The sequence below is a fragment of the Magnolia sinica genome, chromosome 7 (genome assembly GCF_029962835.1).
Source record: "Magnolia sinica isolate HGM2019 chromosome 7, MsV1, whole genome shotgun sequence".
NCBI classification, from domain to species: Eukaryota; Viridiplantae; Streptophyta; class Magnoliopsida; order Magnoliales; family Magnoliaceae; genus Magnolia; species Magnolia sinica.
The window spans coordinates 88,755,219-88,772,232 of NC_080579.1; the positions used below are offsets into that span (position 1 = coordinate 88,755,219).

At 40.3% G+C, this 17,014-nt stretch overlaps 2 protein-coding genes across 5 annotated transcripts in view; both read left to right on the forward strand.

Annotated features, from left to right (window-relative positions):
- The window catches only part of LOC131251642 (uncharacterized), a 48,451-nt gene extending 36,860 nt beyond the window's left edge, over positions 1-11,591 (forward strand). For 3 of the 4 annotated variants that reach the window (XM_058252492.1, XM_058252494.1, XM_058252495.1), the window contains 4 exons: positions 7,712-7,862; positions 10,442-10,607; positions 10,710-10,779; positions 10,859-11,295. In XM_058252492.1, coding sequence (XP_058108475.1) covers positions 7,712-7,862; positions 10,442-10,607; positions 10,710-10,779; positions 10,859-11,116 — 645 coding nt within the window. In that variant the 3' untranslated portion in view covers positions 11,117-11,295. Of the gene's footprint in view, positions 1-7,711; positions 7,863-10,441; positions 10,608-10,709; positions 10,780-10,858; positions 11,296-11,470 lie in introns of those variants that run through there. The other variant, XM_058252493.1, reaches the window with a different exon arrangement.
- A 2,533-nt stretch (positions 11,592-14,124) lies between these two features.
- On the forward strand, positions 14,125-15,783 carry LOC131250701 (pentatricopeptide repeat-containing protein At2g29760, chloroplastic-like). Its single transcript, XM_058250982.1, has one exon. The coding sequence runs from the start codon at positions 14,125-14,127 to the stop codon at positions 15,781-15,783; it is 1,659 nt and encodes a 552-aa protein (XP_058106965.1).
- Positions 15,784-17,014: the final 1,231 nt, after the last annotated feature.

The window sequence follows — 17,014 nt, forward strand, 5'->3', positions numbered from 1 at the left end:
GGAAACGAAATATTGTGGTCTCAATATCGCGCATGTTGCAATATCGATAATATCGAGATATTATCAATATTATCAATATTATCAATGACAAATTGAACACTACTACAACTATTTTCCCATGAAAAAAATTGAAATAATCTTTTTTTCTAATAAACAAAATTTTGATGATATCAATACGTTGACTATATTATTGAAATATCGTCAATACACTTAATGATATAAGCATTACCTAGAATTTACACAGTCGAAAATATTGGCAATACATTGGCAATATTGATGCATTGGCGATACAAGCAACACCTAGAATTTACGTAGTTGAAAATATTGGCGATTACATTAGCGATATTGATACGTTGGTGATACTTAGCGATATATTGCTAATACCTGAAATTTTTGATACCACTAGTGTTATTGGTACCATTGAGCTGGAGATAAAGATAATATTGGAGATATTTTGATAATATCGGAGATATTTTGATAATATCAGAGATAATTCGAACACTGGATATAGTTGAGATTGTCATACTGATTTGTTTTTTAGTTGAAACTTGTGAAAAGCCCTGCATGATTTCTTCTGTCATCTTATTGAAATTATATATGATAGTGGGCATAGTTGGTTGGGTTATGCTAAGCTTATCCAAGCTTCATCTCATAAGATGATGTACCAACTTGTTTGTAAGAAAAGCAAAAGGGCATAAGATGAATAAAGAGACTGGAGAGCTTATAACCACTCTCAGAAACCTATTCAACTCATCCTAGTTACTTGGTTTGACAAGACCCACAAGTTATAAGTTTTTAAAGCTTAAAACTACGGGAATGTTCCTTCTATGTGAGTTTTGTTTGTTTGAGCCAGTTGTACATGATAGTGGTCATAGTTGGTTGGGTTATGTTAAGCTTATGCAAGCTTCATCTCATAATATGATGTACCAACTCATTCGTAAGAAAAACAAAAGGAAAGGGTGTAAGATGAATAAAGAGACTAGAGAGCTTATAACCATACTCGAAAACCTAGTCAACTCATTTAAGTTACTTGGTTTGACAAGCCCCACAAGTTATGCGTTCTTAAAGCTTGAAACTGCAGGCATTGTTTGGAGTATCCCCGATATTATGGAAATATTTTGTATCTCCAGCTCATTGATATCAATAACACTGGTAGTGATATTGTAACATTGGTAGTATCGGAAATTCCAGGTATTTGCGATGTATTGCTAAGTATCACCAATGTATTGATATCATTTATGTATCGCCAATATTTTTTACTATGTAAATTCAAGGTGACTCTTGTATCGCCAATGTATTGCCAATATTTTCGATTGTGTAAATTCCAAGTGTCGTCTGTATCGCCAGTGTATTAACAATATTTTGATAATATCGCCGATGTATCGATATCGCCAAAAAAAATCTGTTTATTAAAAAAAATCCATTTTATTTTATTTTTAATGGGTGCATGATTGTATGCGGTGTTCAAATTGTTGACGATGAGTGATTTCTTACAGCAACACATACTTTTAGGCCCCCATTAAATGGAAACTTACTATTTATACATTCTTTTTGCAATTTTATAATTCCGAAATTTGCAAATATGTGTATTTTAACATCTCCTAAAGTTTTACTGAAAAATTCCACTGCTTTCCCCATGTTTTTCCAATGTTTCCTCATATTGCCGGTTATTGATGATTATCGATGGTATCAATATTGTTTCCATATCTTGGCCAACAAAACTTTTAGCAATATCGATACTTCAAACACTAACTGCAAACAGTGTTCGAAGTATTGGTATCGCTACAAGTTTTGCTGGCCAAGGATATGGAAACAATATCGATATCGCTGATAATATCGCTAATAACCGGAAATGCGGGGAAAATTGGTGGAATTTTCAGCGAAACTTCAGGAGATGTTAAAATGTACATATTTGTATATTTAGAAATAAAAAAATTTGTGAAAAGAATGCATACATAACAAGTTTCCATTTAATGGGGCCTTAAAAGCATGTGTTGTTATAAGAAATCAGTCCAACCATCCCATCCCACCTATTTAACCATCCAACCTTCTATCCAAATATCCATTGATATTGCAAATATCAACAACACATGATATTTCACCAAGAAATCAACCACAATTGGAAATGAAAAGAAAGATTGTGGTCTCAATATCGTGCATGTTGCGATATCGATAAGATCGAGAGATTATCAATATTATCAATGACAAATTGAAAACTACAAATAACCATGTGCCCATAAAAAAAAAAATTGAAATAAAAAAATTTTCAAATTTTGATGATATCAATACATTGGCGATATTATTGATATATCGTCGATATAATTATTATACAAGCATTACCTAGAATTTACATTGTCGAAAATATTGGTGATACATTGGCGATATTGATGCATTAGCAATACAATTGACACCTAGAATTTACATAATTGAAACTATTGGCGATTATATTAGCGATATTGATACATTGGCGATTATATTAGCGATATTGATACATTGGTGATACTTAGCGATACATTGCTAATACCTGAAATTTTTTATACTACTAGCATTATCGGTATCGCTACCAATGTTATCAATATTGCTAAGCTGGAGATAAAGATAATATCAAAGATATTTCGATAATATCGGAGATAATTTGAACACTGACTGCAAGAATGTTCCTTCTTTTGAATCTTGTGTGTTTAAGCTAGTTGTACATGATTTCTTGCATGTAAAAATAGACCCTTCTTCTTGTTGCCTATTTTGCTTTCTCATCTTTCAAATTTTGGATTGCTCCACGACCCATAAAATGTTCTTTACAGAGTTATACTTTTAACATAATGCATAACACCTCTTACTATAAAATGTTCTTTACAGAGTAATACTTTTAACATAATGCATAACACCTCTTACTAAGCATTTTGAAGGTTGTACGAGGATTCATTTGCCAAACCATCAATGGAGGGTTTTGGAGTGCTTCGGCTTCAAATTTTTTATGTGGCACTATAAGAATGGTGGATGTTACATGGCTGCCATTGATTTCTCCATCATCACTTCTCGCATGATCTTCATCATCATTAAAGCCTTGGGGTCAGCTACATGAATTTTATTCCACCATTCCACTCTATCAAGGACCATATACTCAGTTAACCATAGGTTATCAAGTCTTTTCTACTACCTCTACCCATCTCCTTTTGTACTTGAATACTTTTAAGAATGATATCAACTTCCTTCTCCTGATTCCCCAACACCTCCCTCTTCCAATCGTTGGTTCTACCTTTTAACAGTTTAAGTTTTTGACTTAGCTTGAAACCTGCATAACCCCCCACCGCAAAGGACTTCCACCACTCTCTCACCAAAATAGAGAATCCCTCTACATCTAGCCACATGAGCCCAAACCTAAAGGGTCTTGGCCCCCAGTTCTCCTCAACTTCCAACAAAATCGGACAGTGATTGGAAGTTGGCCATGAGAGACCCCACTGATGTGTGCTAATGAAAACTTCTCCAACTACTCCATCGAGACCAAAAACCTATTGGTTGTAGACTTGGCAACACTATCTTGCCCATTCAACTACGTAAATTTCACATCCCCCATATCATGCCTCCCACATAATCTAAGAAGTCTCGCATATTGCGAGATGTTTGGCCTCCCGATTTTTCTTAGGTAAACCTTATCACCTTGAAATCCCCCCTCCCCTCTAAACACACACACACACACAAAGGAATTCTCGACCTATTGTGAGCTGCATTAGTTCATTCCATAGTAAGGTCCTCTATGCCGCCTGGTTTGGCCCGTAATTTGTGGTGAACATCCATTTGAACTTGGGCACTTCTTCTGCAAGGTAAGAAGAACAAAGAAAGAACCTTTCCGCCACTTCTCCCTGATCCATACCTACGTATCTCAAGCTACCCCACCCCTAAAACAACAGTATCAAGAGACCCAATCTTTGCTCGTAACATCCCCTGACGAGCCATCATCTTCTAATCAATCGTGTAAAGCTTGGTTTCCTAAAGAGCAATTAATTTAATTTTCAATTTGTGGCAAAGATCTCTAATATTTCCTCTTTTTTGTTGATACCCCAGGTCCCTGATATATTCCAACTGAGGATCTTCATTAGGTCACCAATCTTCCCCATCTTCCCTTCCACTCACTCCACCTAGATCTAGTAGATGGCCAACCATATCCCAAGATAGTAGAGGTGGCAATATCACAAGGTGTTGATGTTGATGTGGTCGGAAAGGAGGCAAGATCTCTCTTGAAGCTTTTGACTCATTGTTAAGGGATGTTGGAGGCAGCCAAGCATAAGGATCTCATAGATACATGATGGACACACTCCCTCTGATACCGATAGTGACACGGAGCAACAAAGGTGGTGGCAATGATGGTGACAACGGTGGCAACGAGTGGTAATGTCCATAAAGAGAGTTAGAATTAGAGGCCTCTTAGGCAGCTCCCTATAGAGAGAATTTAAGCACGCCACTCAGGAAGAAGACCATGGTTCTCGTCCTGTCCTAGCACGGGCTTCTTAGCCGAAAATAAATATGATTGTTGTAAGAAGAAGCAACTGAGTGGCATCAAGGAATCTTTAACAAAAAGCACAGGGTCCATGGATGTCAATGGTGGCAGGGCAGCTTTAGTTCTATGCTACAATATGGATAATGGATTGTATGGTTATAGACCTCTTGGATATGCGACGAGGGACTTTAGTAGTTATGACATGCAGATGCGATCATTTGACTACGGATATAGGTAAGAGTATGCTTATAGGTAGGGATATCCAGGATATAACTATGGTCAACAAATGTATATAGGAGTCACATATATACCTAGCCATATCTAGTTCTAGGTTCACATCAACCACAAACTGTGACGATTACACGGTACCCATGGATTGGCATACTGATCCAATTCGGAGAGGATGAGTACTAGTGATACTTGAGAGAGTATCTAAGTTGGTATCATTCTACTATGACCTAAGCACACTATTGTCGATTCATCGAGCAGCAATACTATGGCCACACCAGTGGAGATGGAAACAGTGACTTTAAGCCACCTCGTAACTTTGTGGGTTTTGAGTATAGGATATGGATGGATCTCGCTCACGAGGGCTTGGGATCATGCTTACAATCATTGGTGGGAATTAGGTCTCAATCATGATTTAGATATGAATATGGGGCATAAGGAACTGGACTAGCAGAATCCACTAGCAAAAATGTTTTTTATTTCTATTTTGGCTTTTGAATGATTTGGTTGTGTTTTCATACTTGTCTGATATGATTTATGAATGATATGAACTCATTTTAGATATAATTGCATCACTTTTGTCAAACAGTAGACAGTTTAGGACCTTATACAAAGAAAGTAATTATACGTTCTCGTTTTTTATGATCGTTTGAGTACCAAGTATTATAATGATGTCTTTTTAACATCCCCTAAAGTTTCATTGAAAAATTCAATCATTTGCCCAATGTTTCCTAATGTTTCCTAAAAACAGTGACACATTCCATACTTTCAATATTTCCAGTGCAATACTAATATGTTTCCGTATCCCAAGCATGCAATACATGCGTCAATACTGACATTTAAATCACCAAAAAAGGATAGGGGCTTACTGCTGACCCTTGGTGTAAGCCTACAGTAATTGGAAACTTGTATGTCTCGACTAGTGGGTGTGGCACGTGCATCACACTTGGAGAGAGTAGGGAAGAGAAACAACGGAAAGAGAGGAGGTACAAAGTGTGACTTCACACACTTTTGGCTACATGCAGAGAGAGAAAAGGGATTTCAACAGTGCACAACCCATGACCATTTTTCCGGTGTTGTGGCCCACTCATGACATGGATGTTAATCATGGTGGGCCCCACATCAATGAATGGAAAAGACAAAAATGCCCCTTGGTTGAAGGGCCACACCAATCCAAAAACTACTTGTTAATGCTGATTCTGTCAACTAATTAAGGGGACAAAAATGTCCAAAAGCTACCTCCATTATATATAGTATAGATTTGTTACTGCTCCCTCAAACATATCCTTACTCATGTCAATACCATCAATTCTCACATGTTCTGGGAAATTGATATTTTATTTTTGTATATGTGTGTGTGTTTTCGGATTTGTGTATCTGCATGGACTATCTTCTGCAAGCCGTTTTCTTTCCTCGTGCTATTAATTTTGTCAATGGACTATGAAGGTACTCTTCCTACCTAGAAATATGAAATTCCATCAAGATTCACGGAATTTCTCAGATGGTGGACAAGAATACCTTGTTGATAAAATGACATAAACACCTCAATGACACATCAAATTGAAGGAACTTTAAAGAACATAACACTTAAATAGTTTATATTTCTCTATTGGTTAAAATACTTTATTTCTATAATTTGTATATTTTTCTTCAAAAACCTCAGCCTGTGTTTGGAAATGCTCGAAACTGTTATATGGCTTCATTGGCAGGGCTACTTTGTTACAAACACACTAAGCATTTGGGGAAGTATAGAAAACAAAATCTTAGTAGGTTGTCAGTTTTCTGCTTTTTCTACCTGAAATAACAACCCCTCATTTCAACTTGTGGGAGAGCCTTTCACTGGCCTACAATTCTCCAATCTACCTTCACAAAGTACAATCTCATAGTGTGATTTTGACCGTTTTCCAGTTATAATGTGAAAAAAGAAATGTTTTTATCTTGACAGCCTGTTATAATGATTATCAAACTTGATTTATGCATAGTTTTCTGCAGTAGTATATTCACATGTAACTAATTAATGCAAGGGCATTTTCACACCGGGCTCAAGTGGGGTGGCCTATGAGATGCAGGGGCACACTTGGGGTGAGTGGCCCATGTGAGGCGGGCTACGTGAGGCAGGTGGCTCGTGTGAGGCAGAACCCATGTGATGTGGGGCCCAGGAGGGGGGTTTGGCCAAAGACCTAACCCATGAGATGTGAGGCCTGGGCTATGAGATAAAGGGATTGATTCGCCATGCTCTATCAGTTTGAGCTTTTAGAGAAAGTAGTTAATTGTCATGCGTCAAAGTGGTATTCGAGCGGGAGGTCTCGTGTTCAAAACTCCTCACCGGGGGTAATTAATGCAAGGGCATTTTTACACAGGGCTCAAGTGGGGTGACTTGTGAGATGCAAGGGCACACTTAGGGTGGGTGGCCTGTGTGAGGCCAATGGCTCGTGTGAGGCGCAGCAGAACCCATGTGATGTGAAGCCCACGAGGGGGGTTCGGCCAAGGACCTAACCCATGGGATGTGGAGCCTGGGCTATGAGATAAAGGGATTGATTCGCCATGCTCTATCAGTTCGAGCTTTTAGAGCAAGTGGTTAGTTGTCCCGCATCACTAATCCACTTTTGAATGTGATTCGTTTGTTCATTGATGAGTTTTTGTTGGCGTTTATTATTTATACTGAATGACGAGGCTCAAGCCAGTCCCTGATTTTGTTTCCAAAACGTTACTGTTTATTCAAATAGCTCAGCATCATAAATTCCTCGTTCCCTGCAGTTTATGCATCATAAAATTCTCAGTTCCTGTAGTCTATTACTCAGATTCACCATTCAATTCCCTATTTCTTCTGGAATTGTTCGTGGACATGGTGTGCAGAAATTTTCTTACTAATCTACATCTTTACAAATTGTGCTTATTTGACATAGTGTACTTCATTGCATTTACCGGGTAATAATGCGAGGCCTCTGCTTGTTTGACGTGAGCACCCTATTTCTTGTGAACTTGTAGGTTCCAACAATTGCATGGTTGGATGCTGATCCTGTTTGTGGTAGTCAGTCAATTGCAATCCCATTAGTCCTTGTCTTCCCTTATGTGTGCCGTTTCTTCCAATGCCTTCGGCAGTACAAGGATACTAGAGAGAAAACATCCCTTCTGAATGGTAACGTCATTTTGGAAATTAGTTCTTTCATTTCCTTACTATAAGATTACTGTTATAGTTCTTTGATTTGAATGGCATCAGTGACATCTCTTTGTAATAAGTACTTTTGTTTCTTTCACTTCTTGAATGGTAGCGTCTTTTTGTAACAATTGTTCCTCGAATTTTAATAGTTGACCGTTTGTCATTGACCATCCATTTGTGGCCACAATCAGGCTGTTATTGTACATTTTAGCTTACGAGAATTGTACTACGACCATGATTTGGACAGTTTAGATTCAAATCATGTTCCTCATGTGGAGAATCCTGACCACCACTAAATTAGATGTTTGATGAGAAATGATTTAATAGTGCTCCACCCAAAATTTCAGTCCTTTAGGCCAGTACTATACATGTGGTTGGCCCATGGCCTGGATGGTAGGGTCCACCCTTTACATGGTTTGGTTGTTGGGTCCTACACAAGTGATACTTTGGCGGGAAATGGGGCTGCGTGCTATGTAGCCAGCTGTAGGTGATCAGTTCTCAAGGGTATAGTCTAAACATGAGATACATTAGCTCAGACTGTCAAAATAGTGGGACCCACTGAAGATAGGTCATCATCCGAGAGTCAGATTGATTGGATGACCCTAAACTCCAGTTAATGTGCATGTTTGTTGCGCTTGGACTATATGTGAACAGCAGATTGAACTTTTTTCTAATCTACTGAATTAGGTGAACTCAAACTACAAATTGGGGAAATTAGAAAACGTACTAAATGAGCCTACACCAACTAACTGTGCCGCGAACTATGATTTTTTATTTTTTATTGACAATGATTTTATTAAGAAACAAAAAGGAAACAAAGGCAGCAACAAAACAGGGATGCCAAGAGAGTGACTGAACTACATCCCAAGAAAATCAAAATTACAACCCTTTAACTTAGAGACACAAGAAGTCCATTCAATGTCCAATGCTCTAACCCTTTGGGAAATGCCTTGCACTGACTTCATGGCATTATTAAAACACCTCTCATTCCTTTCTTCCCAAACAGCCTGCCAAATAGCAAGCAAAGCCATTCTTCAAAGCATCTTCTTCATATTCCCAAGACCTACCCCATGCCAAAACTTTAAAAGAAGATCCACCGATTCCCGAGCCATCCACATCACCCGAAACCAACCCAAGATATCTGCCCATAAACTGGTGGTCCACTGTCTCCTCATCCTGCATGCATAAACTGCAGATGTTCGGAATGTCCATGGCTTTTTTTCTAAGGTTGTCTATAGTAAGGATTTTCTTCCACCCTACTAAATAACCAAAAGCCGCTGCGAAGTATGAATTCGAATGAGAATCGATCAAATTGTGATTCAGGAATGGGGAATGATACTTCCTAATGTTTTGCTAATGTGTATGGCTAGCTCAAAATCGATTGATCATTTGTTTATCCAGTGCTCATTTGCTTCTTCTATGGAGAACGGGCTACTGTCGAAGTTTCATATTTCTTGGGTGTTGCCGTTTTCTATTGGTCAATTTCTTATGGGTTGGCATGGCATGGCGATTGGAAAGGACCTCATGATAGTTTGTCATCTCTGCTTGCTGGCCGGCCTATGGGTGTTATGGGAAGAGAGGAATGAAAGATGTTTTAGGAATTTGAGCCACAGTTTGGGCTGGGTGGTTTTGAGAGTAGCAGGTCTTGCTAATGGTTGGGTGACAAGTCTGGGAAGGGAAGTGGATTGTAATCTCTTGATGTAAATTTGTGGGATTATGTTGTTCCTCTTCCATGTATAGTTTTTGCGCCTCCTCGGTGCTTTTTTGTTAATAAATTTGCTGTTACCTTCCAACAACAACAACAACAACAACAAAAAACTGCGATTCAGGTAACTATGAGTGTATGGGTGATGCAAGGTTCTATAGCTAATATGTTTCCTTGTGGGGCAGCTGTTTGAAGGTCGGGGAAGACAGATTTGTTATCTTGTGTCTTTTTGCTATTCTTTCCAGCATTCATAAAGAGATGAGCCATCCCCATTTCCAAGACCAAGTCAAAGTCTTCCCATCAATCGACTGTTTGATCAAATCATAAGATCCCTTGTAAGTTGGGCTATTGTAGGGAATTAGAGGCATTCAAAATATGGAGCTTGAACTGCTGGAATATAGTGCCATCTCAGGTGGAGATGGCGTCTGTTCAAGGAATTGTAATGCAGCAAGCACAATGAGCCTGTAGTCATTGGCTCAGTACTAGTTCTATGACTCATATAAGTGCCATTTTTTTCTTATTGTAATGAAATTTCATGCATGCTGCTTGTATTCCTTCCTTTTACTTTGTTTAAGAATAGAAGATGTATTTGTAGAAGACGTTGTACTTGTTTATACATTTATCAGCATATTTGTGATTGCAAAAGGTATTATCATCACATCTTCACTTCTACTAATTCTTGTTGTTTTTACTTGTTGGTTATTTTCATCTGTAGTCAGCATTTTCACTTGAGTTTTATTGCTTGTTGTTCATGTCACCTAGAAACATCAAATGGATCACTGTAATACATTAAACACAATCTCCTTCCCTTTTTTCTGCATCCTAGTAACTTTATTTTTCATGTGATTTTCAGCTTTAAAATATTCAACGGCAGTCCCAGTGATTTCTCTTTCGGCTCTTAAATACCATGTCTTCCCTGATAGGTGGACAAATGTTTATCGCCCTCTTTGGCTTCTTTCGAGCATTATAAATTCATCATATTCATTTTACTGGGACCTGACCCGTGACTGGGATCTGAGGTATGCACATTTCTTGCCTGGAGGAAAAAAAACATATTGTCAAACATCATGGGTTAGTACACTGTTAGTCATGCTCTAAACACTGCCTTCTCTTTTTGGCAGCGTTTTCTCCCGAATTTTCAAGTTCAAAAACCCAAATCTATGCTCAAATGTGTTATATGGACAGCAATGGGTAATGTTGCATAAATGAGATCATTTCGTGAAGTGGGCCATGCTTATGTTTATTATGAAATAACAGTATGGAAACACAGGTTTATTACTGGGCAATCGGAAGCAACCTGGTCCTTCGGTGCACTTGGACGTACAAGCTATCAGCTCATCTCCGTAGAAATTTCCTGACTGTTTTCACAATTACGGCCTTGGAGATGTTCCGTCGCTTCCAATGGGTTTTCTTCCGAGTAGAAAATGAGTGGAATAAGATGACCCTCAAGCTGAGCTTGCAGGTTGCAGTGAGCGACGTTCCGAAGGAGGAAGACAGACTCCTTGACCCTAACAACCGTAATATATAGACCTGGTATCACACCCACAATCTCATTCAGTTTTACTTCTCGATTGTCTTTTGCCTGGAAAGGCTCCCCCCCTCTTTCCTTAGTCAGGTCCATTTTATGATCACAAGGTTCCATTTTTAGGAAGAATAGGTTGGCCAATTGTAGGACACATGTTGTTTGTACCTTTCTAGAATTATTTATTTATTTATTTTGGCTTCATATTTCAATAATTGCTATGCTGAAGGGGGGGGGGCAGGTTCTTCTTCCTTCTGGGGTTTTCTCTATAAACTTGCCAAATGATGTTGGGGATTTTGTGCAAGGGGTTTGACTACACTTGCAATCTAATAGGGTGTGTTTGGTTGCACCAAATAACAGGCATTCCAACTCAGTTCATAAGGTGATTACCACCTGGATGGAGGGAAAACACAAATATCAGCCTGATCCAAAACTTTTGTGGCCCCCAAGAAGTTTCCAATGGGGGGCGATCAATCCTCACTGTTTCTTGTGTAGTCCACTTGAGTTTTGTCTCTACCTCATCTTTGGGATCATGTCTTAAATTGAGCTGGCGAAATGGATGGACAAAATGGATATAACACAAACATCACAGCTGGCTGAGCTCAGGTTATGGAGGGTGGATATGACACAAACATCACAGCGGGCTGAGCTTAAGTTATGGAGGATGGATATAACACAAACATCACAGCGGGCTGAGCTTTAGTTATGGAGGAAGGAAGCGAGAACAAGGTATCAACAACAGATTGTGTTATGAAACATCTCATGTTCATATCGACCAATTATGCACCTCTGCTTCTAATGTTGTAACTTGTATAGACCTCATACCATAATTGTCTTAGTTCTTTTGTATCATTTGCTTCCTTTCTTCTTGAACAATCACTAACACTTATTATTATCATTATGGATCTACTTACAGAAATTAGGGAGCTGATTAGGTGTGCCCGTGGCCTCACCCAAGACGGTGCGGCTCTTACCATGGGCCCCACCTTGATATATGTATTCTATATCCACACCGTCCATCCATTTTGCCAGGATCATTTTACAGCATGATCCCAAAAATGAAGAAGATCCAATTCTCAGGTGGACCATACTATAGGAAACAGTGGTGATTAAACACCCTACCATTGAAAACTTCATAGGGGCCCACCGTAATGTTTCCATAGTGTTTTATTTGCCATCCAACCTGTTGATAAGGTCACACAAACCTGGGTTACGAGAAAAACACAAATATCAACTTGATCCAAAACATTTGTGGCCCATTAATGATCAATCACCACTGTTTCCTATGGTATGGCTCACATGAGAATTGGATCTTCTTCATTTTTGGGCTCATGCCCTAAACAATGATCTGGCAAAACGGAAGGACAGCATGTGTGAATATAGAATAAATACATCAAAGTGGGCCGACAATAAGTCTTGGGTGAGGCCGAGGTGGACCTAATCGGCTCCCCATAAATTATTGCTTAATCTCTGCATTCACTGTGTATTCCTAACTAAACGTATATTTCAATTGTTCAACCATATCATTTTACTGACCACAGAAGTTGGGGTCATAGTCAACTCACATCCATTTAAAATATCATTTCACTCTACCTAATCCTACTTCACAAGTTGCGACCTCCAAGACTGAAGAATGCTTGTATCCGGCCTCATAATATATTACTTCCAGGATAAGCTTAACAGACTCATCATGATGTTTTAATGACATCTAACCCATCCATCATGTGTGCCCTCTCTTTATCTTCTAGGATCAAGAAACTCAGGTTCATCCAACACTCAGGTGGGCCACACCACGGGAATGGTTGGGATAGGGACACCCACTATTAAATACCTTCCTCATTGTAAGCGGGGTGCACTTTGTTTTGCTGAGCATTCGATTAGATGGTTTTGAGGCAATGATTTTACATGGTGTGGCCCACCTGAGTTTTGGGATATAAGGAGAACGGGAGGGGTCACACATGATAGATGGATTGGTTGTCACTGAAACATCACGGTAGGCCTCACATGTACGTTCAGCATACCCTATAGGCCTGATCCAATACAAACGGTTGTTGCCTTTTAATTTACAAATGGACGCGGATCTCGTGCAGTTCCTGCGCTGGAAACCTAGGTGGGCCCACCGTGATGTTTGTGAGAAATCTACTCTGTCCATCCGTTTTGTGAGCGCATTTTAGGACCTAAGATCAAAAGTGAGCAGGATCCAAGACTGAAATGGGCTGCACTAAAGGAAAAGGTGGGTAGGGAAATTCCTACCGTTGAAACCTCCCTGGGTTGACAGTGATGTTTACATGCCATCTATACCGTTCATAACGTCATTCCTACTGGGATGACTTGAAAACACATTTATTAGACTGATTCAAGACTTCTATGCCCCACGAATATTTCAACACCGGATGTTCAATCCTCACGTTTTCGGCCTAGTTGAGTCTTGGATCCGGATCATTTTTGGGCCCATAGCCTAAATGAGCTCAAAAAACGGATGGATGGGGTGGATTTCTCACAAACATCACAGTGGGCCCCACCTAAGTTTCCAGCGCAGTCAAATTAGCATGCGGGGCCTATCGTGATGTTCCAATGACATCCAACCAGTCCATGCACGCCCCCTAATGCTGTCCGAGCTCCACATGGGCCTAGCACAGTAGACCGGAGCCTGACCCAAAAAAGATTAGTAGGGCCTGAGCCCAATCCAGACTGACCTGAAAATTGTTCAGGTTCCTATTTTCAAAGGCGAATGTACCTAATCCATCCACTGATCAAGTGGGCCATGCATCTACAAAGAAATTTATATTTATAAAAAATGTAAACCAAAGGTTACTATTGCATGTATTGCCTAACCCTTGATTGGAAGTGATGCAACACATGCGGGCCAGGCCGGGCTGCCTAGGGCTAAAACGACCTGACCTAAGCCCGGCCCAAAAATTCAACGGACCATACATTCCAGGCCCTATTGGCCCAACGACCCTCTATGAATCATTTGTATGCATGAGACGATACAGACACGACCAAAGGTTGAAATGGAGGCAGCAGGCAAAATAACCAAAGTAGCTGTTTCTCCTCTCGAATCTCTCCACCAACACCACCACCATTCCAACCCCACCACTCTCTCCTTATTCAACGGTTGCGATGATGCCCGCCAAATCCACGCTCGCCTCATCAAAACCAAGAACGCCCATAACAATTTCTACCTCTCCAAACTCCTCTCTCGCTTCATCCAATCCAACCACATTCATGAAGCTCGCCTCCTATTCGACCATGCCAAACGACCCAACACCCTCGTTTGGAACACTCTCCTCAAAGGCTACGTCGACAGCGGCCTCTTTCTCGAAGCTCTTCTCCTTTTCAAGAAAATGCGGAGAGAAGGAATCTCGCCCGACTCCTACACTCTACCTTTCGTTCTAAAAGCATGCGGTGGGTCTGGCACCGATGTATCGTCGATTGGAGTTGGAACTTCTGTCCATTCCGTTGCGGTTAAGTCCGGTTTGGATGACAATCTCTTCGTTCAGAATTCTGCCATTGATATGTACTGCAGGTGTTTGATGATTGAATCTGCACGGAAACTGTTCGATGAAATGTCTGAAAGAGATTTGGTCTCGTGGACGTCGATGATTTCGGGTTATGCTGGCTGTGGCGACATGGAAATTGCGAAGTTGTTATTTGGGTCGATGGGCGAGAAGGATATTGTGTCGTGGGGGGCAATGATATCTGGTTTTGTGCGGAATGGTTGTCCAGATGAAGCTCTGTTCTTCTTCCGTGAGATGCAGTTGTGTGGTGTTCAGCCTGGCGAGGTTGCGATTGTCAGCGCACTTTCTGCTTGCGCGAGCTTGGGCCTCAGGAGTATGGGGCTGTGGCTTCATGGGTTTGTGGTGAGGCGTGGTTTGGAATTGACAGCTTTCATGGGCACCTCCCTCATTGACATGTATGGTAAGTGCGGCGATGTGGACAATGCACGTCAAGTGTTCGAATCGATGCCTGAGACTACTCTAGCTTCTTGGAATTCTATGATTGGAGGGCTTGCCATGAATGGGAGAACTGAAGAAGCTCTGTCAACGTTTTCAGATATGGAGAAAGCAGGAATCAAACCGAACTCAATCACCCTTTCTAGTGTTTTATGCGCTTGTCGGCATGGAGGACTCGTCGAGGTGGGCCATTATTATTTTGAACATATTAGCAAAGAATACAACATCTCCACCAACTTGGATCACTATGGATGCATGGTTGATCTTCTGGGTAGGGCAGGTTATGTGAATGAAGCTTACGAACTGATCAAAACTATGCCTTTTGAGCCCAATGAAGTCATCTGGGGAGCATTGTTAGGTGCATGTAAGATCCATGGAAATCTCAAACTAGGTGAACATGCAATCGAGTGGCTTGTAGAGCTCGACCCACATAACAGTGGGAACTATGTGCTGCTCTCAAACATGTATGCGACACTCGGTAGATCGGAGGATGTAGAGAGGGTGAGAGCAGAAATGAGGGAGATGGGTGTGGAGAAACCTCGAGGTTGTAGCTCCATTGAAGTAAATAGCATTGTTCATGAGTTCTACGCCGGCGATCACTCACACACAGATGTCAACGAAGTCTATGAGAAGCTTACAGAGCTGTACTGTAAGATGGAGGAGTTAGGATACCAGCCTAGTGTAGATTTGCAAATGTATAGTGTAGAAAGCTATTGAGATTAATCGATCTGCAAACCAACATCTTCCTTTCTTCAACCTTTGTCTCCTGAATGAAAATGATATCAATTTCATTAATATTGCGATGTAATTCCTGTTGGGCTCCGGCCTTGGCATATATCGCCACGAATCGATCAGTAATTGAGCTTGGGCTTGGTCATTTTAGCACGACCTGTGACAGCCTGACTTCAATGTGTACATGCCTCGTATTCCACATATATGCCATTTCAATCATCAGTCAAGCAACATAGGCATCTTGCATGCAGACCTTGGTTTTCATTTCTCTAAAAAGTGTGTATTTCTTTCAGCATTTGCGGCACAACTGATGAAGGAATAGATTAGGAATGTTCACTGTCAGAAATACGGATTTTCCTCAAAATTTCAAGCAGGCCGTTTTGAGCACTGACTTGGGCATGAAATGCTTGGCCCATGTTCCTCATGCCCAGCTCAGGACTAGCCCTTATCATGTCAGGCTGGGCCCGGCTGATCTGGACACAGGCAAAAACCCAACCGATTGTGATCCCTAGATGAAATGCAGCCCACTGATATATATAAATTTCATGAAAAAATTTCAATGAGGAATGATGTTTGATACCCTCTAATACATTGCCTTGTTGTGGTACAAACTACGAGCAGTTATATGATATCACACAAGGAATTTATCACGTTATGTTTCTGTGAGTGCCTTGCGTGCGAGCACGGATGCTCTCACTTTCTCGGCTTCCTCCGCTCTCTCCTTTGCTCTGGTTTTTCAGTGTAGTTGTTATCATTGAGGTGTAATGTTATGTAGTTGTACATATAACAAGTACCAGAATTATCCAAACTATCATATCCTAACACGAGTAAAGAAAGCACTCCACAACAAATGTTGGCATAACCATCAATTAGAAAATAAAAGAGTTTCTTCTACCGTTGTCCAATCTATGGAGAACCACTCCCATTAAGGACATGATTCTCTATCCATTTCCTCTTCTCATGGCCCATGTTCAGAAGATAGCCTGCCAAAGTGTAATGCCCTGGATTTCGGGGGCTAATTAAATACTCGACTCCTGATATCCTGGGTGCCACTTACTCTTTGCGGAAGCGGGATTCTACAGTTCGTTTCACCTGGCATTTGAACAGTTCATAAAATTAAAATAGAGTATGCAATATACCCTGGAATAAACGTAAATTTTAACGCAAGTAAAATGTCTATCCAGAATATGGAACTACATCTGAGCAAAATTTACAG

Coding starts and splice junctions, on each gene's coding strand:
- LOC131250701 (XM_058250982.1), top strand. CDS start 14,125: ATGGAGGCAGCAGGCAAAATAACCAAAGTAGCTGTTTCTCCTCTCGAA.